This window comes from Ischnura elegans, chromosome 5, assembly GCF_921293095.1.
Source record: "Ischnura elegans chromosome 5, ioIscEleg1.1, whole genome shotgun sequence".
Lineage (NCBI taxonomy): Eukaryota > Metazoa > Arthropoda > Insecta > Odonata > Coenagrionidae > Ischnura > Ischnura elegans.
Window position 1 is genome coordinate 30,633,213 of NC_060250.1, and position 23,499 is coordinate 30,656,711.

The window sequence follows — 23,499 nt, forward strand, 5'->3', positions numbered from 1 at the left end:
AGCAATTAATTGATTACTAGACTCTATTGCTGTGTATGTGCGGAAAGTCTTCAAATTAGCGGATTAGCGCCATGAATTTAGAACTTAGAACTGATTCTTACTGTAGTGAATAATCAAATAGGAACTTATATAGCCGTAAAATATTCTTATTTAAAAGAGAACTGCAACATTAAACAAGAGATTGATAAATAAATACGTTTGAAAAAATCATTTTAAGGAAATTAATTCCACATGTTACGAGAAACAGCTTTTCATGATAAGAGGAAATCCACAGGTAAAAAGGCAGTGCACATATTACGCGGCAAGCAGGCATAGACGTTCATAGTTGCAGTCCTAAGTTCTACAATTCTACTCTTCTCCCGTAGGGATCACCAAAGAAGTCATAAATTCAAGCACGTGTGCGTGAATACAATAATCAACAATCGTAACGGATGGTTCTCTACACTCATTGCCAGTAACGGAAAAAAAGGAGGCGAAACATGAAGGAAAAATTGCGAGTTATTCCCATCGGTATAGCACAAGAATTTGCAATCATATGTGATCCAAAGCGTTCATTTACGCATATGGCTTTTAGGTCTTCCACGCCCTTTGAAGTCAACGTTTAGTACTTTCATCTCAGCATACACATAAAGTATGCATAGACCTAGCGGTCCAACAGTTCGGGTCACTGAAGAATTTACCATGCCAGCGGAGATGTTGTGGGTGCTCGTTTCATTGCCGAGGGATGTTTGTTCAATTTTTAACCCACATAAGCAGTAATTTCCGTGGCATGGCAAATATTCAAGTTTTATAAGCTTGCAGAGCATTTCAATCCTTGGACTGGTAGACTGCAGGCCTCCATTTCTCTCTATCTCATCCTTGATATTTGATTTTTTCAAGATATGCTATCCTTTTGGTTTGGGTGTACCACACTTTTTTCTTTACCTTGCTTGCTTACTCTGCGTATTTATCAAATATGCGTGTCTTATCCGTTCGAAAATAAGCACACGTAGGTATCACGCTAAAATTGGAGGATATTAGTTATTATTTTATCAAGAAATAAAAAATCTTTTGGATAATAAACTGAGCGAGTATACCAAGAAGTTACACTGGTAACCTCCACGCAAAATAATCAATATTTTAAGCCACGATCGTTTCCTGTTAGGTTATGTTATTAAATATTTTGGTGACCGTATAAAATTGATATTAAGTATCTATAGGTCTGAATCCGTAGTCAGTCAAATTACTATATATATATTTTCTGTGTAACAGTTGTTATGTTTCGAGTCATGCATTCAATCTTCATAATCTTCGTGCTCCAGATCTGATGGGATTTATCAACATTCTTTTCTTCACCCTACTATTTGATGAAAATTATGTTCTGCTTGAATCCTACGGATGGATATACACGTGGAGGTAGTAGAATTTCACCTCAGCGAAGAATAAGGAGCAGAAAGAGGAAGGCGGGCGCGTGAGGTCACTGCAGTCGCCGCGCTACGTAGCCAACGGGAAGAACACGGCGGTATCATCGATTTAAAAAATCATTTATCGCGTATAAAATAAAATAAAACTTATTTAGTTAATTCAGATGATATTTCGGAACAAAATTTACGATCAATTAACACTTTAAAAAAAATATAACATTTTTGTGTGAGTAACGTGACACAATTTTTCAGTTTCATGTTTTCTGGAGGGCGAGTCCTCGGTTTATTTAACATGAAACTACGGGAATACCGTTACAGATAAAAACGTTATACTTTGTTTAGTCGATAAATGAGATAAAATTTCATGCAACAGTGGTAAATAAATATTTAAATTTCCAATTGTTTGTTATGAAATATGCTTGAAATATGACATACCAGTATGTGCTTCGTTATATTTATTCAACAAATTTATCAAAAGTGATGAGGAAAAATAAGTTCCATGACTAAATCAAATGAGTAACGCTATATCAACGTCATTATATTATTCGTTTCCCACTCTCACCAACTCGAGCGTACATCGAGCTGAACAATCACAAGCTTTACAAATTACAGACCTACGAAGATATTTGATGCCCTAATACAAATAAGTATTGGGAAAACACTTCAACAGATATCTATTAAATATAATGTACGAAAATTCCACTGAGGAAAAGGCTTTTGCCTTGCCTCGGATTTGAATCCGGATCTCCCAAATCCGCCAGGCATCACTGTGTAGTATTTTGACAATATAAATTGCAGGTGGCTGTCTAGCTCGTGGTTATTCTTAGACTTTAAGATATGTAGGAAAATTCTATTCCTTCTAAACTCCCACACTCAGTCGATAAACCTTGAGCGAGGACTATGTGCGAGCAAGGGATGGGGAAGAGCTGGAAAACGGCAGTAGATATGCATTTGTTTGGCCAGGGCGCAGGAATAGCCCGCGGGCGTAGGAAACCCATGCGAGGCGACTTGGGTAGCGGCACATGCCTCGGAGGCGTTCGAGTGAATATTTCACTCCATCAAGAAACTCAAATTAAAGCGGTGCAGCGATTCGTTGAGAGTGAGCTCCGAGCCAACTCAAACACGCTCACTCCATGTCTGTGTTTATTCTCGGGGAAGCAGCTGTTAGCTAGAGTCACATCAACTTTGGAAATGAATAGTAATCTCTATATTACTGCGATCATTAAAGAGAAATGGAAGGATAGCTAGAGGGGAGAAGCGAATTGACGACAAGGGATTAAGTCATTAGAGTGAAAAAGACGCCAGGGAGGGCGGGCGGAGAGCACAGGAATGGCGGCTACTGATGCATTCGTGTTATACAACCATGAAAGATTTCTGAGCTCGGAAATACCATGGGAACGTGCTTTAACGCCATCTCGTACGCGATTTGGGTAACAAGGTGCTATCCCAAATCCATAGATGCGGCTTGTGCTCCCCATAGTGACGTGAGAGTCAATGAACCATATTTAGAAGATATTAGAAATTATACTAAAACAGGCCCGGACTGGCCCGCCGGCCCATCGGCCCATGGGCCGGTGCGCCCTTAGAAAAATGCGTTCCTGCGCCCGCAAGGCGCAAGTACGTCTTTTCTAAAAGGTGCTCCAGTCAATTAAAAACCCAACACTTGTATACAAAAACAAGTTATACTGATAATACAGTAACTAAGACGACAGCGACATGCTATGATTGCAATGAAACGCTGCGCCATTGCTAAGGTTTGCGCGTTACGAGACAACGTTGACAGCTGTGGCGGCGCTGAATGCAGACGACATGGCGCCAAACGAGAGGCGATTGTTCTTCGAGTTTTTCCAGCGGCTATTAGGGATTGCTCGGAAGGGTGTTGCCTATTTTTTTATACTTTCTCTGATTTTTAATTTCTACCTCTTAAAATATGCTCTGGGGTGCAGAATGGATATACTAAAAATTTCTGCTCAATTGTTTAACATTTAGAGGTCACTCAAAGAGCATAAATGCAATAACATTAAATTTTCCCGATTTTTTGAAGTAACATCATTTTCAGGGGTAGCGCACGATTTTGCAGATCGTTAGAAACAAAATTCGCTCCATTTTAACGTCCGCTCAACAGTTTTCCAGGAATACAATACTTTTCCGCGAGCTACAGCAGCGCGTCACACCCCTGACGGCGAGCTGGTCGCTCGCAGGCCGCATCACGGTCAACTGATAAGTCCTGCGCCCCTCACTGCCTCACGCCCCTTCCGCCTTTACGAGCGAAAGTCGGATTAAGAATGTAGGAGTCGTATACTATGTTGGTGTTTTACATACCGAGTGTATGATGTAGTTTACCCTTTAAAATAACTACATCACTGTTCTTCGAGCCTAATTAATGATAAAAAAAAGAAATTTTCATGTTAAGAATCCAAAAAATATGATAGACTGAGAACCTAAGATATGAAAGTAGTTAATTTGCTCTATTTACGCTTATCGAATCAATTGAAAGTGCTTTAATATATTCGCTAATCTCCACTCTTCAACGCAGGCGTGAACAATCTCAGTAGTGGCCCGGCCACCCACTGGCAGTTCCGGTGAGTTATGGAATCTTTAATGTTGTTTTTATTTCATCAATCGGCCATGAGATTAATGGAACCATTTAATGTCGTAATATGCAAAATAATATTTACTTACTTTATTCAACGAATGAGTAAATATTTCCTTTAGTAGACAGTAACCCCTGTTACCACAACATAGCAACAACAAGAACCGTTGCCGCTCCTCTCGCGCCAATGCCCAAGGCATCAAAGATCAGTGCAATTTGGGGTGTAATTAGGATTTTCCTACCCATCTATCTTCTCTTCTATCTACTCGTCATGTCTTCTCTTCCTCTCCACTCGACGCGCCGACTCCTCTGACTCCTCACTCTCTATTAATTGCTAGATAAGCATCTCATTATTTAGCAAGCCAAGGCGCGTTATAGCTGTCCTGGTAAACCAAGTCCACCCCAATCAGCCAGTTTACAATGCATTTCATAATGTGCATTTGTCTATGTCGTGGGAGATTAGTTTTTTCGTGCTATCAGAAACTGGAAAGTAATAATTATAAGGAAGTTTTTCTGAAAGAAAAATATTTTGAAACGTTCTTAGTGCTAACTTAGTACCTTTTGAAGCGGATATCCTGGTCGCCTCTTTATTTTATAGAGCACTTTATCCACATCATTTTGAATAACTTCCAGAGCACTTACCGCGGCAATATCAAAATCAATTATCACTCATGAAGTAAAGCAAGCTATGTCGTACTCTGTTTTAATGGACTCAACTACAGATGTCTCTGGTTTTGACCAATGTGTCATTGTTTTACGATACGTGTTGGGAACGGAGGTAGAAGAAAGAATTATTGGCTTACAGAACGTGCAGTCGTCGTCAACAGGAGAAAGTTTATTCAAGACATTTACCGAAGTAATCAGGGAAGCAGGACTTGATATCAACAACTGCATTGCCAACTCATTTGATGGAGCTGCAAAGATGAGTGGTCAATATAAGGGCGTTTCAGCCAGGCTGCAAGAGCAGATCCCACACCACATTCATACGTGGTGATATTCCCATTCCCTAAACTTGGTTATGGTAGACACATCACAAGTTGTGACGGCTTCGATTTCGTTTTTTTGTTTACTGCAGCAAACTCAAGTGTTTGTAAGGGAATCTCACAAGAGACTAGATATTTATTTGGAGCAACATCCAAGTTATAGGTTGGGTGCTCTTGGTGCAACTAGATGGAGATCAAAGAGTGACGCCACTTCCAAGATCTTTGGCTATTTCCATAACTGGATGAAATTGGCGGAAGATTAAGGAAAACAACCTAAAACTGTGTACATAGAGTTGATCATTTCTCTTTCTATCGTGGCAAATACCCAAGAATTCAGTTCCAAAACAAGAAATGAAGCAAAGTCTTCTTCAAAAGTTTTTGTCGTTTGAAACAATCCTAACTGCTATGATGTTCTTGATTATTTTCAAATCAACAACGCCTTTGTCGGACTATCTTCAAACAAAATATTTAGATTATGCACAGGCTTGGAATTTGATTTCATCAGCTCAAGACGGTCTCAAGAGAATAAGAGAAGAGTTTTCAGGTATTGTCCATGCTGCAAAAAACTTTGTCAAGTTCATGTCAAAAAGTCTGATTAATAAAATCGAAGAAAATTCAATTTTGGATCAATATTCCAACAACATCAGCATAGAGAGTGAATTGCCAGCCAGAGGACAGAAAAAACGGAAAAAATTCCAGATGAAACAAGTGATGAGGTCGTAGAAACTCCATTCAGCAGTGAAGAGAGTTTTAAAGTTAATGTGTTTCATGTGGTTGTTGACCAAATTAACGCCAGTATGGAAGCAAGGTTTTCTGATCAAAATCGGTTTTATCAAGATCTTTCATGCTTTGATCCTGTAAGATTCTCTGAGTTAAGAACAAATGGAATACCTGAACATGCATTGGAAAAAATATGCTCTGTGATCCCCAACATTGACAAAGGCAAGCTCCAGGAAGAACTGGAATCATTTATTGAGCAGTGGCCAATCTTTAATATGAATTTACAAGATCACTTTCAGAAGGACTCCAGTGACATTGACGTGAATTTAAGTTCTAAATCAGAAGATGAAGATGAAGAAATAATTTGGTCTAAAAGCAACAACAAATGCCACTCCTGTATTAAATGTGCACACAAGATACTTTATCAGTACAATATGTACTCATTAATGTATCCGCAACTCCACAAGGCTTACAAGTTCCTTTTAACAAGTGAGCTGCGAACGTGCATTTTCAAAGCTCAAGCTCATAAAATCGAGCATTCGTTCATCCATGAGCAATGAGAATTTGGAAGCTCTCCTCTTGATGCAGTCGGAACGAGAATTAGTTACAAAGATAAGCAATGAAAAAATTATAGATGAACTCTTGTTTCCGAAGCAAGGAAATGAAGCGCGTACTTTCCTTCTGATAATTAAAGTGGGCTCCAAAAAAGTGGCCTTCACAATAATTAGTGATAACTTCAGTTTTCAGAGGCTGTTTTGTATTTATACAAAGATATGTTTCATTTTGTATTAGTTTTATTTCATAAAACAGTTGAATACGTCTCTTGTTTCATGTACGGTTTGCATAAATGTATACATAAATAAAACCCATTTATAGCCTTAATTTTAATTACAAGTTTTATCTTTTCCATTATTCAAACATTGTAAATAGTGGCTGTAGTGTAATTTGTAATATTAATAATATCTTTGAAAATATTAAAATATAAAATATTTAGAATATATCCATGTTAAGTATAAGCCAATTACACATGATCATTTGGAGTATTTGTTAAATTAGCGTACCTTCTATCGTATACGCGTTGTAATAGTTAAATAACTTTTTTGAAACCATTGCAAAAAATACCTTATTTTTTCAAAATTTACTTTTTAAATTTCAAAGCAATATCCCACAGCCCTACCCTCGGACTGCGCCCTTTCTTAAGTTGAAGGCAGCGCCCTTTTAGAGGTCCCAGTCCGGCCCTGTACTAAAACACTCAGCACTCGACAACACGTGATCCTTTTTCTGCTAGGCGATGAATTTATGTTTTTTGACTGTAGGAAAACGAATAGGATGAAAGTACTCTTACTCCGTAAATGGGTTATTGTTTGGGTAGAATATTCTTTGTCTCGAGTAAGGTATGTCTGTAATTGCTAGAAAAAGTGTAAGGGACGAAAAAAGCTGTAAGTTTCCTTTCAAGTACCACTGAAAATTAGATAGTAAATATGCAAGCGGAAATTAAATTCTAAGGAGATTTCAAATTGGAAAAAACACGTCTATTATAAAGATTCCTCTCAACTCTATTTCCTTTCCGTAGTTCATGGTACATCCAAAATAATTACTCGGTTTAATTTAACCTTTCCTCTGCTAAAATACTTCGCAAATCGGTTTCTAGCTGGTTAAATCTCAAACACTATCCTTCCATTATAACGCATCCTCTCCAAGGTCCACGTATCCGCACCATAAAATGTTAAACAAATAATCATTGTTGATGCCAGTTATTTCTTGATTTCGATATCTCCTCTACGTCATAGCTCTCTGCTTTCATTCAGAGTCTCTCACTATTTGCACTCTAAACTCTGCAAAACCTCATTGATTGATTTTCTTACAATTCACCATCACAGTAAAAATTTAAGAAAGAATGTTACGTCATACCATTCAGTAAACATAGCAAAGATTGAGTTAGAGACCGTTTTAAAATTTATATGAGCAATACAGCAAAGTAGTGGGCTGTAAATTTAAAATTTTACCACATGGTAGGAAGTCCTGAGGAGTGATACCATTAGGTCTAGCTTTGAACGTGTTAGGCAGCAAGTAGGTGATAGACTACATCCATGGCCATCAACGATGTCCACTGAAAATTCTCAAATAAAGTGTTCTCGATACAGGAAAAGAGACTTCCGACCATGGGTTCAACGCAATGAGCCATTATCCAGGTAACTTTTAACAACTTATATCTCAAGAAAACCGAGTGAAAGGTTGTGAAATTCATGATGATTGCCATGAGAAAATTTCTCTGGACTGGGGATCGAAGTACCTTCGGTATTCCGGGCCACAGCTCAACCAAAACGGTTCCATCTCCGGTCCAGGAAAATATTTTTCTTATTGCAATTGATGCGAAGGGAACTTATATTTTTACCTTGTCATCTTGAATTGATGATAATTAGATCATTATGACTTTGATGATGTCAGCTTCTGTTGAAGATGCTCGGTAAAGCCATATTCGGTAAAGATAAAAGTGTGAAATGTGAAGAAGCAAGTTTCTTTCCCTAATCAGCAATTCCGTAAGGTACAGCAGGAAACCTTTTAACTATCCTCCATACACTTGGGAAGGATTGATTATTTTCATCCACGTCACAATTACGTCGTGTGTGGAGAGGCGATGCTGAAAAGTTGGGTGTCGCAACAAAGCCCCGCGCGGGAGGGAAAAAGAGAGGAGTCCGGGAGGAGGGGTGGGTGGTCTCCGCGGCGGCGCCTGCCTGAGAGCGGTCCCCTCAACCAGTCAGTGGCCTCCTCGCAGCCGGCCCTGCCTCCCCCCCTGCCAGGGGCGGCGAGAGAGGCGGGCCCTGGCGGAGCAGGGGGGAGGAGCCGAGTCGCCCTCAACACTCGAGGACGCCCCTCAAAGCTCCTCCTCGCCTTCTTATAAAACACGCCTCTCTCTCTCTCTCTTGGCCCTTCTCCCTGCGAGACCCACATCATGACTAATGACGCAACACTCGAGCTCTTTTTTTTAATTCGCGCAGAGGAGAGAGAGAGGTTGGACATCGTAGGAAAAACTGCGGAGCACCCTCGGCAAGGATGATGGAAAAAGTATCATTGTAAAGAATCCACTCTATGTGGCCCTGATTCCTAATGACGCAACAATTCTGTTGTTTTTTTAACTTCTCTTCGGAGGACACCGCTCTAAAAACGTAGAATAAATCCATCAAAAGTTATGGAAAACGCATAGTTGGTAACCCAAATCAACGTTTATCTAATTCCCAAATATTTCCTTACTGGAAAAACGTTGAGGATGAGGTTATAGGAGGAGGAGGAATGCCAAAAAGGGAATTGTTATAATTTCAAAAATAAAATGATAAGTTTTAAGTAGGGGGATAAACATGCTTTCACTTGGATGATCGGAAAGAACGATTTTACACTGCAGTCTTATTTCATATAATTAAGTTTTCCCTGGGATATAAAATAAAAAATACACTGGTAATCCCGTAAAAACGTATTATTTTCAGAAATAGCAAAATGATTCCTTGGAAAACTTATAGTTATTCCTAGAGTTAATGAATATGTTTATACTATTACTGTATACATGGGAAAATATGTATTTAGGACGAAAGTTTTTTCGAGTCCTCGTCCGTTAATTGATAATGTCGAAGACAATCAATAAAAATACATCCTTAAAATATCTCTTACGGGCAAAAAATGATATTTTGATCGGTATAATACCAAATGAGACAATATGTCACATGCTCGATGATCTGGGAGAGAAATTATCTTCAGCAAGATAAGACTGCGAAGCCACGGTTACATCACAGCATTCACTATTTCCCTCCCCTGCTCATTACTTTAATTAAGTCTCCTTTTTCGAAACTCCCAGCTCGCGTTACGATGTCGCCTTCACCCCTAACCCGCAGCGTCATCGATTGGAATCGCTACTAATTAAATGAAGCTTAATTGCAAAAACATTCTCCGGCTGATTTGTCGGCACGTGCGTTCAAGGCACTCACTACTATCTCCTTAAGCTCGTAACGCAATTATGAGAGGAATCAATTCCATAGGGCTTGTATTTTGACGTCACTGGTCACCGCCTTTGATGACATTTCCAATAGATTCATTGCTATTTAGCAAACGTGAACCCTTACTTGAGCCTACTCCCAACCTAGCATTGAAGTATGAATTTCTGCTTCGAGGGAAGTAAACTCACTATTTATGCATGGTGATCACCAAGTTTTCAAGTTACTTCACACGATACGTATATACCTCGGATGATAAGATGCTCATTACATATTTAAGATGGAAGGAGAAGTTAGATGAGACTCGTTACGGTAACTGACTCGCAGATTTCAGAAACAGATTCAACGGTACTCATTCAATTGCTGTACCAGGCCAAAGAGATAATCGTTTTACAGTAACGAGTAAAATAATTAGTCACCTATTTCTTTATATTATCTTGAGCAGCTCAGTATCTAAAAGGTTTCAATTCATAGGAATTATTTAATTATTTCCCATAAATCTGTGGTATTTACCTAGAACTCTCTATAGCTTGCGTTCTAAAATGTAAATTAAACGAATTTTTAAGCCAAGTTTACGCGTCTGTTGAATTAGCCGTTTGTAGTATTAAAAAAGCCTGAAATAAATGATCAAAAAACGAAATGATGAATCGCAGGGCAGATGTTCTAGGAGCCGTAATGAAAGGTAGCTATTTTGATCGATCACGTTGATGGATTAATATTCCTCCCGGAAAATTAGACAATAACTAGATTCAAATAACTTTTATGCCTTTGGATAATATAACTTGATTTTTATTCTTTAAACTATAAGCAGGGGGTTTTCTTTGTAAAAGAATCTCCGAGATATACTCATGAGAGAATTACGAAGATTATACGGAGTTACACAAGTCATTTCAACCAGGCATTGAGAAAGAATACCATTAATTCAATTTTTGCCATGTTATTGAAAGTTCGGAGAAAAAATAATTTGAGCTTAAATTGGGGACAGATGAGGGAGAACTACAGTCATTTTTCATGGCGTCAATACAGCTTTGATTCGTACAATTAATGAGCAGGGGTTCAAGGATGGAGCTAAAAATTCATTATATAATGCATTAATATTTGATGTTTTATTTTAATACACCTGTTTTATAATTATCTTGACTCTCAAAATCCATTCATATGGATTGTTTATACAGATTAGAGAAACACTAAGGGAAGCCAGGCCAGAATAATTCTTTATAACAGAGCGATCAGTAATTATTAACTTCAAAGGGACATTTTTATTGCTGTAGCTTTCAATTAGCTATGCTAATTCGGCTTGAATTCGACTAACTGCCATGAGCACTTTAAAACATGGGGTAAATTTTCCTTTTTCATGAAAAGGGTGAGGCCGAAATTACACCACGAACGACGAAAACTCATTCAACACTGAAAGACCAGCAGGACTTACTAATTAAAAGAAAACAAGTAAAAGGAGTTAATCCATTATTGCTTCATCCCTTTTTTAACTGAAGCGAGTATTATTTCAAGAGACCCGCTCAGTTTTCCGGAGGCAAACACTAGGAGAAAGTCAACTCCGTCACAAATTCTCGAATAATTTGCAGAAAGGCGTGTATCAGCGTGAAAGTTCCCTTACCAAAGGCTAATTGCTCAGTTTCCTCGCGCGCAGAGAGCAAAGAATGGAAGTCTTGCATTCCGCCTGAATGCTGTCGCCACACTCCTAATCTGTGGCCTTCAACATGAGCGAAGTGAAAGATACGCTGGCATATAGTTCCTTTACAGAAGGATTCACTCTTCCATGAATTATTAAATGCTTCTGCCATCATTTTCCTACAACTCGTTGAACGTGCTCCGCGAACGATAGCAGTAAAATTTTAAACTGTAAAACCTTTAATTTTACACTGATGGGTATAAAACTTTCACTGGGGTGCACCACATGACCTTTTTTCATGATACAGCTGACAAAAGAGGAACCTTGACGATGAAAAAACGGAAAACAGCATTTTTTTCATTATATAAGAGTTGAGTGCAGTTTAATAATTCTGGAAACAGATTTTAAAAATTTAGGATAAACTTGTCATATCATGAATAATAATTTTCCCCAAATATAACGTCTTTGTTCACAGTCTAACATACAATGTATATGATCAATTTAATATTTCATATTATTGGTATTTTAATTACAAGAATATAAAATTTTTATACCTTATACTCTTGTAATATTAAAATTACGATAAAACGGTATTATTAAGCTGAAGAATTTAGAAATTCTGGCTTTCAAATAAATACAGATCTCGGTTGATAAGTATTAAAAGCTAATTTAAATATTGTCAATAATTACGGTTTTGCCTTAATCGAATATCTTTTTACACTTTGAATAGCACCCAAATTCAAAGCGCGTCTTTTAAATACACAATACGAATGACAAACGCATTAAAATGAATACTAGAGGTATTTGACTATTTTTGAGATGTAGTTAAGGACATGTCTACGATCAACATCATTGGTAAACCATTTGAAGATTTATTTGTAGCGGCTCTCCACTGAATTCTCTTATCAGCAAATATTTACATGTATGGTATTTTTCATTCTTAATAAATTGATGACATAACAAATTCAAGGACTTCTTATGCTGTTCTTCCGGTCCATTTGTCCACCTAACATATCTCCATCAGGTTTTCTTCTACATACGCTTTGTAAATGCGAAAAATCATATTTGTGGCATAATTGTGTCATCAGGATCCCTCGTCTCTCTTCAGCTCCATTTAAATTGCATTAAAGTTACATTCACTCTTTCTCGGCAGGTTTTCGCAGGTTTTTCACTCCCCCCTTCTTGTGTGGGCGTTTTCCTGTTGTGGGTTTTTTCCAGTATGGACGAAAGTCAATAGCCTTAAGTTTTATTCAAGTCTGTTCAAATCTTTTTACACTTCGTAAATGCAACTGTTTTTGCTTTGCATTGATTTGTTGTTTTTTAAAACATACTTCGATGCATCTTTCGTCATAATTTGTCTGCATATAATTTTAACAATAACTTGACAATTTATTCTTCTGCAGATATTTAATGTATGACGAGGCGTTAGATGAAATATGGGCCTTTATAGTTCCAATTTCGCCCAATAAGGACGAATTACTATATTATTATTATAAACACTCTCCCTTTCGTAATCTAACCCCCCTCTAAAAATCATAGTAAGGCCAATGAAATTTCATTATATCCCTGAATCGTAAACTCTTCCTCTCAATACCAGCTTGTAATACCATCGTTACCTCTCTAACACCATACTTATAGTAGGTACTGGCTTTGTTTTCTCATCATGCCCTGTAGAAGATTCCTCTCCTACTCCACTTTTCCCCGCACTTCCAAATTCCTATTCAATTTTCACATTCCTATACCACAGAAAACAGCACTTACTGAGCCTTTTACTTTGGGTTTCATTAAAATTAACAAAGTTGTAGCAAATTTCCGTCACTATAATAAAATTTAAATAACTAAGGGTATTTGACGATTCGGAATAATAACAACAAAAATAAATGGAATTAAAGTTATTGTAACAGTTCAATAATAAATTAAAATTATTATTCTCTCAATGATAACTTCACCTAATTTCAACGCCTCAGGCCACCAATCCAAGAGACAAATATTACAGGTCCATTAAGATTAGATACTGAAGATGTTCAGATTATTTTGGGGATCAGGTCAAGGAGTCACGTTTTCATGAAAACTTTGCGAATGTGAAATGCTATATTCATGTCATAATTACGGCGCACCGCCGCGGCGTTTCGTCGTCTCTCCTCGTTCTTCTTCTTCTTGCGGCTTCCTCCATTTAAAATTTGGTTGGAGGAGAATCCACAAGCTCCTGACACTGCGGCGAAGGGTTGAGAGGAAGACCCCGGGGCTATGCGCGCTGCACCACACACAATCTTCCACACCACCCCTTCCGCCTCTCCCCACCCACTCAGCCCACGGATGGAGAACTTTCTCGGAAGCAACCCATTCCGCAGTGCGGGGAGTTCTCCTATCGCACAAGTGGCGAAGGGAAGGAGGAAACCTCGAGTATGCAGTTACTACTCTCGGGCGACGAGCGAATCCTTCTCGAAAGGATTGAGGAGTTCTCCCCGTCTTCGCTCCTCCCCCACCCAGAGGCGAAGGGTGGTGGCTCCTTCAGCGCCGGAGGGATTTCCTCTCTCAGTTCGCGGCGTCTCCGACGTGTCGTCTTCTCGTGGCACCAAATGGGCTCTCAATAACACATGCGGGGACGATCCCCCGGCTATTGTGGCACCCTCGGGAAGGGGGATGGGAAAACGGGAACCCGGAAGACCCACGAGCGAGAGCAATGATCAAATATTGCCAATTTGACTGCGTCTCAGCAAGGGAACACAATTCCTCAATGCTTAGTTACGTCATAAAATCTGCGAAATGTTAACTTCAATGCTGATTTAAAATAATTTACAACTTTCTAAACAGATATATGACTGACGATAATGTCTTTGGCACCAAAAGGGCATCGTAGAAGATCCAAAAGCGGTAAAGGAATATTTCCCATTCAGCCGTACCCAGGAAGGGAATATACCCTTCAATGCTTGAGAGACCTTTCTGAAAAGCTGATCCCATTTAACAAATAAACTATTTTAAACACATTATCAGTATTTTTTATTTGTAGGCCACTGCCAAGGAAAGTATTTTCAGCGAGTTTTCACTTAAATATACCATGAATTTTCTGAGTCCATTATGGCGAAAATTAAAGAAGGCAATCCATTGCAAAGTTTAAAAAAAAGTTAAAATGTTCAAAGAAATAGGGCGTAGATAATCTAATTTAGGTTAAATTTACTGAAACGATGACGAAGAATGTATTTAAGCTACCATTACGGAAATAAAATGTGAGCTGGAAAAAAATCTCAAGAGTAGAATGTGGAGGGTTGACCAGCAACGATTTACCACCACCGAACTGAAATTGAAATAATTCCCCAATTATCAAGAATGAAGATTGAAGTATTTTTTAAACACTCGCTTAATACATGGAAATTACTTTCCATCAAAAGATAAAGTAAAGAGTACGTAAGTCCCAGGGAATAGGATGAAAGAAAATCTTATTCAGGCAAAGAGGACTTAAAGGTTTCGCTTTTCGGAAAATGTCTCCAGAATCTCATTATACCTAATGATATAACGAGAAGCAAATTTTCTTCCGATAGAACGAGTGGAACAAAAAAGGCCATCCCAATGGCAAACGAGGAAAAAAACAGAACCAAACTGATGATTTGGGCAAAGTCTTATGAGGGAACAGCGTCTCCCGGGTCAATACTACGAAACTACATTCGTGATGCACAGTTAATCTGAAGAAGTTATACCAGAAAAAATAATGATCAAGGCACTCAAATGTTCATAATCAATAATGTTCGATGTTTATTCAGTCTCTTTACCACAACTTTGAGGTACGCCGTCATGCAGCGCTGCAGTCAATGCATTTTTATTAGCTCCACAGTAATGTGTACTATTTCAGTTGCATTTTGAGTCATTACGATTTCTTTATACTAACTCCTCTTTCCCATATAATGAACGTATCCTTTGCTGCTTCAAGTTTTCTGGAAATATCCTGGATATCTCATTCATTCCTAGAAGGGATACATCCTTGACTGCAATGCTACTTCTTTTACGAGAAAAAAATCAAAACTTCTGCTTGAAAAATTCGAGTAATATTACTGATTTGCATTACTCCATGGGAGGATGACACATTAGCCATAGGTAAGGACGTCGACGTAACCTAGGGTAGAGTAGTGGTGCGAGAAGGAAATCACAGAGTATGCGTGGGTAAAATGGCTAATGCGTATCGAAGTACAAACATTTTCCGTATTGAAAATAAAATGAGTTTGGAAAGTTGTCTTTTAAGTTCAATAAGAAATGTGCAAAAGCAAGAATATCGCTTAGTCCATCATTGGCCAGAACAAGTAACTCAGTAATACGAAATTTTAGTGGAAATTGATGCAAATTATGTTTTGATGAAGCATACATTCACTGCAACTGCTGGCTCTTTTAATGTGTTAGGGATGAGAAACAAAAAAAATTGAGGTATAAAAATCGGTTAGGACAAAATATCATGCTTTTTAGACATTAGGAAACTCTAAGAAATGTAGTACCTCAATGGATGTATATTTGCAGTTAATGACTGCTCGAGGATCGAAGAGTCTTAACGGCATCTCAGACTGCAAGAAAGATAGTAGGCGTGACAGAATCAGTATGAAAAACGACAAAAACGTATCAAAAATGCACAGAGAATACGCAAATGTGTTTTGGGGAATAGGGAAAACAGATTGAAAGGCATGGTAGGTATCGATATGAATTTTGAGTATAGAGGATAGAGAGGTAATGGTCATCGTAGTACGGGCAAAGAAGAGGTAAATACGAGATATTTAATGAGTCCTGACCCATAAAATCCATCCTTGTTGGCCGGACGTAAGGGATTACAGGAAGCAACTCCTTTAAAAGAGTTTCTGACCCCCATATAAATTACTATCCCCCACATTTCTTCACCCTTAAGTTTTTTTATTTACTCATTAAAGCAGACTAATACATAATCATAGTAAATTAGTGAATCTACGTTGCTGATGGGTACAATGGCGCAGCGAGGGGGGTTTGGGGGATAAACCCACCCCCCCCCCCCCACAGCTCCGACAATGTTTCAAGTTTAATCTATTTTATTTATTTGGATCAATATTACTTATAGAATAGTGGAAGTATTAATAAAAATATCCCTCAGAAGGCCGTAAAACTCACCATTTTTAACCATTTATCTTATTTTTTTTCTGGCGGAGGGCCCTCGCACCTCCCGCTTACCCTGGCAGGTATGCCATATCCCTAAACACCCCAGTATTAGTTGCGCCTGAAACCCCCCTATCCTTAATTCCTGGCTACGCCCCTGGATGGGTAATTCAAAAGGATAACCTGTGAACATATGCAATTGAATTCATGCGTAATCTCTTAATTTGGGCCGCAAAACTCTAGTTGGAATGTGGCTAATAAGAAGAGAAGCTCTGGCTGGCCTTTCAATCCTTCACATTTATATGCCACTTTCCTTTCTATAAAACGCATATCACTGACTGACGCAAAATTTAACCACATTCTGCTTAAACAATTAGTCCCTTACTTTTTCAACCCTCAACTACTTGATGTGTTGTCAACGAGATAATGGCACAATTACTCTTGAAAGGAAATCGTTGCTGAAACTCGCTTCGGTTTATTAAGAATACGTGGATTCAAACCGAGTTACTTTTGAAGATGAGTGGTAAATCAGCACGGAAGTTCCCGCACAGAAGATAAGTACATCAAAATCTACCCATCCTGGTGGAACACCATTGGGCAATAATTCACTCTCGCCACACAATCCTTTCCTTAAAATGCATATGGCCGACCTCATATCACCCTTTCATCAGCGGTGACATCATCCCAACCCCAACGTATGCCTAACTCCTTCCTTGCCGGCACTACCCTTCCTTCCCCCCCCTCGGGCGGCTCTTCTGGCTGACCCTAGGGTACGCAGAAAGGGGAAGAAGAGGGTGGAAAGAGGTATGGGGAGAAAACTGAGGGGGTTGGGAGGAACGGTGTATGGGATGAGAAGTAGAAGCAAGGGAAGAGAGTTGCGGAAATAATGAGCTTGTTAGTCTGAACCTCTATCCTCCTCCTGCTCCCACCCCGGCTCTTGTAACTCTTTACCCTGCGCACATGGCCAAAGGCAACTCACGTCCGACCTCTCCACGGTGAGAGCTGTGTGCGGACGGAAAAGAAATATCCCCCTACGAGACCACGCAAATCCACCCTTGTGCGCCGCAGCGGAGAGAGAGAGAGGGGGAGAGAGAGCACCCACTTCCCCATCATCATCATCATCATCACCACCGTCGCATCATCCTTCAAAAACCTCGCAGGAGTCTCCTACTTGCCGCCCTTTCTCTTATCCACGTTGGAAATTTCAACATTTCTCACTAATCCTTCCTTCCTTTTACCCCTTCGCCTTAACGTGGGTTAGAAAAAGAATTTTATGCAAAAATAAATGCATTCAATAACACTGATGCAGCCAGTGACGTCATGGCAAAATTAGCAGTGCCGGAACGCACTTTTCTTAACTTTCTTTAGAAGTGAAATATTTCTCTGCGTGTTTTTTATTGCAAGTAATAATTTACATTTTCCATCTAAATTTTATTTTTGGTCACGAATGTATAAATGAAAAATTTTGAGGCAGCAAAATTGATACAAGTGTTATTTGACAATTATGTCTTTGGCTAACCAGTGACGCTTGCTTGGAATGATGTAAAAAGGATAAAAATGAAAAGACGTTAATGGCACTTGTGTCAGAATTTGGGCATATATGAAAATTAAAGTGTCTTAAACAGTTCCATGAGCACAATTGAAATGAATTAACCTCTCCATTCCAAATGAATTCCATTATAGCACTTTCTGTCGGCAGATTTCTTAACTTACTGACCTCGACAGCTCTGTAACCGTAACTACTCGACTCGACATTCATAAAGATACTCGAAACACTTGAGTCAAGAATAAATTACTCGACTCGAATTTTCGAATACTCACAAATTCCTACATTATATGCATTTTTTTAAAATTTCATTATAATTTAACAGATGTAAATGTTTTAACAGACAGAATGCAATTGATAATGACCAATAACTTGCCGGAACAAAGACCGATCAAGTAAAGTATCAGGGTATAGCCAGCCTCGGTGGGGGCGGAATGAAGACCTCGCCTGCTGAACCCAAGATCGTGAGTTCATGTCTCGCCTGGTTAGGTTTCCCTTACCAAGACATTGGTGTTCATGACCCTTCTACGTTGTCGTTTATTAGAATTCCCTGCTGTAAAGAAATTACGTGCGATGATTTCGGGGCGGCGATGATAAATGCAAATTAAAACAAGCAAATAAATAAGATTACAGAAAATTTTTAACATCATAATGAAACGATACATGGTAGAATCTCATGGTATTAGAATGCGCGCCGCTGTAGAGAAAGAGAGCGCCCATTTCTCCATCGTCATCACCACAACCTCTGTCGCATCATTCTTCAAAAACACTGCACGAGTCTCCTTATCCTTGTCTCTCTTCCTCCAATACATGCTGGAAATTTCAACGTTCCCTACAAATACTTCCTTCCTTCCTTTTGCCCTCTTACAAAACTCGGCTCAAAGTGAGTTAGAACATGTAAAAATGAAAGGATAAAATTGATAACACATATTATGGCGATAAATTGTTGATTTTTAAGTGAAAGGCGATAAAATGTGGAAATGTAGAATGTAAATTATATTTTTGTTCGTAAAATAACCGTGGTTGATTTTAACCGACGTAAGGTTTGGTAGGAAAACTGAAATTGATGGTGGAGATAAACTTACCGAAAGAATTTATTAAATTATATTTATCACCCTGAAACAGGGCTCTTCGGCCTTTACATCGGGCAGTTACAACAAATAACAATGAACGACTGCAAACATCCACGCCCTAATTAGGAGTAACCTAACCAGGTGGGAGTCACACCCGCGATCTTCAGTTTGGTAGGCTAGGACTGTACTCGCCGCCACCAAAGCCGACAAAAAAATTCACTTCAACACACAAAAACATTCTTATACACTACCCCAAGAAGGACATTTTCAAAAACATTCATGAAAAGTACCTGTTACTGCGCTTGCGATTGCAACTAGTTCCTTTTTTAAATGCAATTTTCCCCCGTAAATAAATAATGATTAAATCCAAACTCGAAGCTTGGACGTGGTGGAAGCAGTGGCGGATGCAGGATAGGGACAAGTGATAGGGTCTAAGTGGGGGTCGGAAAAAATTACCATTCTATTCAGTGTAAATTGGATACCCAAGAGAAGGGCTCCCTTAGCCCCCCTCATAGATCCGGCTCCATATTATCAATAACATACACTTTGTTTCTTCCACAAAATATGTAAAAAAATGTCTATGACCGGTTTCGGCAATTACACAATAGGGTAGTTTCCTTCATCAAAGAAAACGAAATGCATTGATTGCTATTCGTTACCCACCATTACGGTTTTCATAGTATACAAATTATTTGGTTATAGAAATACCAGTTTAAACGAATGACAATGGTCAATTTTAACCTAATTTGGAAAAGGCCAGATTGGCGCCCATGCGATTCCACTCCACGTGACGTCACAGGGACCTAGTTTCTACACGAGAGGATAGGAGTTTTACATCGTCTGAGATTACCAATGCATGCATGAGTCACAGAGCTCAGGGAAACATCTCTTAATAATCACTTATTAAAATTGTTTAAGGTCGGAAAGTTTCCTTCGTTTGATTTGGTATTAATAATCCATATTTAACCCAAGTGCTACCTGCTAGCAGGGTACTCAGCTAGCTGCTAGCACCCTGCGTCGTATCAGCGCTCAAGCCTCGTCTCAAGGTCACCTCAAAGGGCGGCAGCGGGAACCAGAAATACGTCACACGGACTTTTTCCCATCATTCCTACTTAGCCGCCGCGTTTTCGCGCGCTTGAAAATTTTCACTTTTCATTTAATCGCGAAAAATAGATATCGTCATTCGAAAATCTAAGAGCGTGAAATGCGTACTCCAGGAGTAATAATCTTTCGATTTAGGCAATGAAAAAATAATAAAAAACCACTCCATTATCAAATATTTTCTGTATTTGACAATGGAGTATTAGCCGAAACCGGTCATAGAAATTTTTATAAACATTTTGTGGAAGTATCAAAGTGTATGTTATTGATAAGAGTAATGATTGCAAAAATTCACTCCAATTTAGCCCAGATACTTTTTTGGTGGGCACTTTACCCATTTGCGGTTATAAATGTGAATATTCCATAGGTTTTGAAACATTGCCACATGCTTTTGGAAAAAATACAATTTTCTCCCTCCCTTTTTTCGGAAGCGACCCTCTCTGCGCCCGCGTGCTCCCTCCCTCCTCAGAGACGAGGTCCACTTGAGAGGTCCCTCTCTCTCTCTCCTACTCCCGGTCAACCCTTCCGTTAAAACGCTCCACAAACTCGCCCACTAGAAGATGATGGGAGAAGGGAAGGGCGGGATGAAAACGCGCTCGCACGGCTATCCATCCTCTCGTGTTCACGTCCTCCTCCGCCTTACATCATTTCGTCGAGTTATTATGTGCCCAACCCTACGTCGAATGACCCTCGTGAACTGTGCCCACGACCGCAAGGCCCACTCATAAAGAGAGGGACCCGATGGTGCACATCGCGCGACGAACTATATAACGAGGTGGTTTCCGACGGAGTTAATGAGCCGTAAAAAAAAACTTTGCCGGAACATAATTAGCTACAATTTATTGGGTCCTCCGCCGGACGCCGTACGGTGGACGTTTGGCGCCCCTTGGAATGAAGGAGTGTTGAAGTGTTTGTGCAGGAGAGTTTTCTTTTTATTTGTCACGGCAGCCAGTAGGTGTACTTTTTAGTGGCGTAAAAATCTCGGGAAAGGACTCGCTCGTTAATTTTAGATGTGATGAGAACGCGGTTGCGGTAAATATATCCATTATGTAGCTTCTCTTCACTAAGGGTTGCCTCCTAAAGCTCGGAAAGCAGTTTTGCCTCAACTTAAATGGAATAACGAAATGCGACAACTATGGCTCGAACTAATTGTGCGGTGCTTGGGTTTAAAGAGGACAATGTCTAACGCTCTAGCCAGTTCTAGAGCTTTAAATGGCTGAACATGGAATTTTATCGTTCATTTTTCTTGGTTGTCCCATAAAATTCTCTCTTACATTTCAAAAATAAGGCAGTGTCTCACAATAGTGGCGGTCAGTTCCAAAATGTGCTAAATCAGTTGTACCACCTTACATCTCATCCACTTTAGGGCCAATTACCCATTATTAATTCTGATAAGTAGAGAAAGTACAAAGTTTTGGAGAAATAGATTAATTATTTGATGTATCCTACGCATGAGATTTTTCCAAATAAATAGAACAAAATTGTGCAGCAATTTAAAATTAATTCAGACCTGAGTAAAGGTAACTGAAGTAGAACAGCAAAATAAAGTTTATAAAATTGGTGATGAAAACTTTCCTTATACGTCGGTATATCAAGTTATCTAGTTATCTAGCAAATAGGAGTATAGCCCATAAGATAGGAAATTGGAAATTATAAGGATGGCCGAAAATGTAGGTATATTTGAGGGCAAAATACAATATAATTTCCTTAGTTTTTTAAAAATTTATTTCACTTTTAAACTCACCACCTTACCGCTCTTATCCTTGTCTGATATTCCCTAAAGACTTCATAACAATCCTCCACATCATTTACATACTATCGCTTGCCAACAAAATACGAGACCACTTAAAATTAATTTTTCCAAGCCTGAAAATAGTGTACGATGAATTTTCACTGAAAAATTACGTAACATAGTAAAAAAAAACTGTTACACATAAATTGTATAGGAAACAGAAAATCCTCTTTTTCAAGGTAGGATGCGTGGATATTGTTCCATTTAATTTTAAAAATCGCGTAAGATTAGCCCACTTTGGCTCAATTGGTCCGCCAGTTTGTAACTCATGGGCATCCAAACTCAGTTAAAAATCTCTGAAACTACATTATGTGGAGCAATCTCCTTTTTTTATCCCATGTAAATATTTCCATAGCGTCAGAAGGCACACGTAAGATTCAGCGGCCATCTTTCGGGTATATGTCGCGTCGGTTGACTTTTCTTGAGCCAAGAAAAGTCAATGTAGGACGCTACATCGCGTCACGGAAGACTGCAGCATAATATGTTGGCTCGCCGAAGATAACCGAAAACTTCCGTTCCTTAGAAAGAGTTGTCATGATTGCACGCCTTGTTTGCATGTATATAGAAAACAGTAAATTTAATTAGTTATTGACATAGCGTCCATTGATCGCTTACCAGTTTTGAGCGATACTGATTTGCTTTCGGTGCCTACCTAGAAAAACGCCATCTTATACTTTTGTGCACTTTTCTTGATTTCAGGCCACTGTGCGGCCTGGAAGAGAATCTCCGTCCTACTCTGCCTTGAAGAAGCTCTCATTCATTGATTACGACACAGGATTCCCGTCCATAATGCCTTTTCAACTAAAGGCATGAGGGCCTGCCTCGCTCTGTTCGCCGTCATCCCGTCATATCCTCGGCGCTCTCCTCTCCTCCCTGATTCGCCTCATTTTCCCATTACTTACCTCCCGCCAAACGACCGTGTTAACTCCCCTCTTCCATACGCTCCTCTTACATGTTCCTCCCGCCGGATTCCCCCTCATCATCATCCACTCCCCTATCCTTCCTCCTTTCCCCCATCCCATTCACCCTAAGCCATACATATACATCCCCAGCCCCTCCCTCCACCACTTCCCCTTCCACCGCGACTCACTCTTCTTTCTAGCTCAGTTTTTCCCTCATCAATCATTATTCCGCCGCCGTCCAACATTACAGACTGCGAAGCCCCACCCTCCCAAATTTATTAGCTTCGGAAACCATTTGGCGCCTCCTTGGCGTATAAAGATTCCTCTATCCCCTCTACTCTTGGCACACCAACACTACCACCACCACTGGGAGCGGGGTTGGTGTAGGAACATATTATAAGCGCTTCCCTTAAAGCTTTGCGATGCATCCGCGACGAGAATGCGACGCCGTCGCGCCGTGGGCACAATTAGCCGCTAATTGTCCCAGAGTGCAACCGTTGATTGCTTGTGTTAGGTACGCCACCGGAAGATGGCACCGAAGCGAAGGTTTCGCGTTCCCGGAGGAACTGCGCGACGTCGCGACGAAAGGAGGGGGTGACCCATATTCCGGGTGCTAATTGGGACGATTCTCGGATTAAAATGAAATGAAAAAAAATCACTTGGTCTTACA

General features: G+C 39.5%; 1 protein-coding gene across 2 annotated transcripts in view; it reads right to left on the reverse strand.

Moving 5' to 3' along the window:
- The window catches only part of LOC124158652, a 911,695-nt gene that overhangs the window by 8,695 nt on the left and 879,501 nt on the right, over positions 1 to 23,499 (reverse strand). The window contains exon 9 of one of the 2 annotated variants that reach the window (XM_046533859.1): positions 15,794 to 15,859. The exons of the other annotated variant lie outside the window; for it this stretch is intronic. Coding sequence (XP_046389815.1) covers positions 15,794 to 15,859 — 66 coding nt within the window. The remainder of the gene's footprint in view (positions 1 to 15,793; positions 15,860 to 23,499) is intronic. 2 annotated transcript variants of the gene reach the window in all.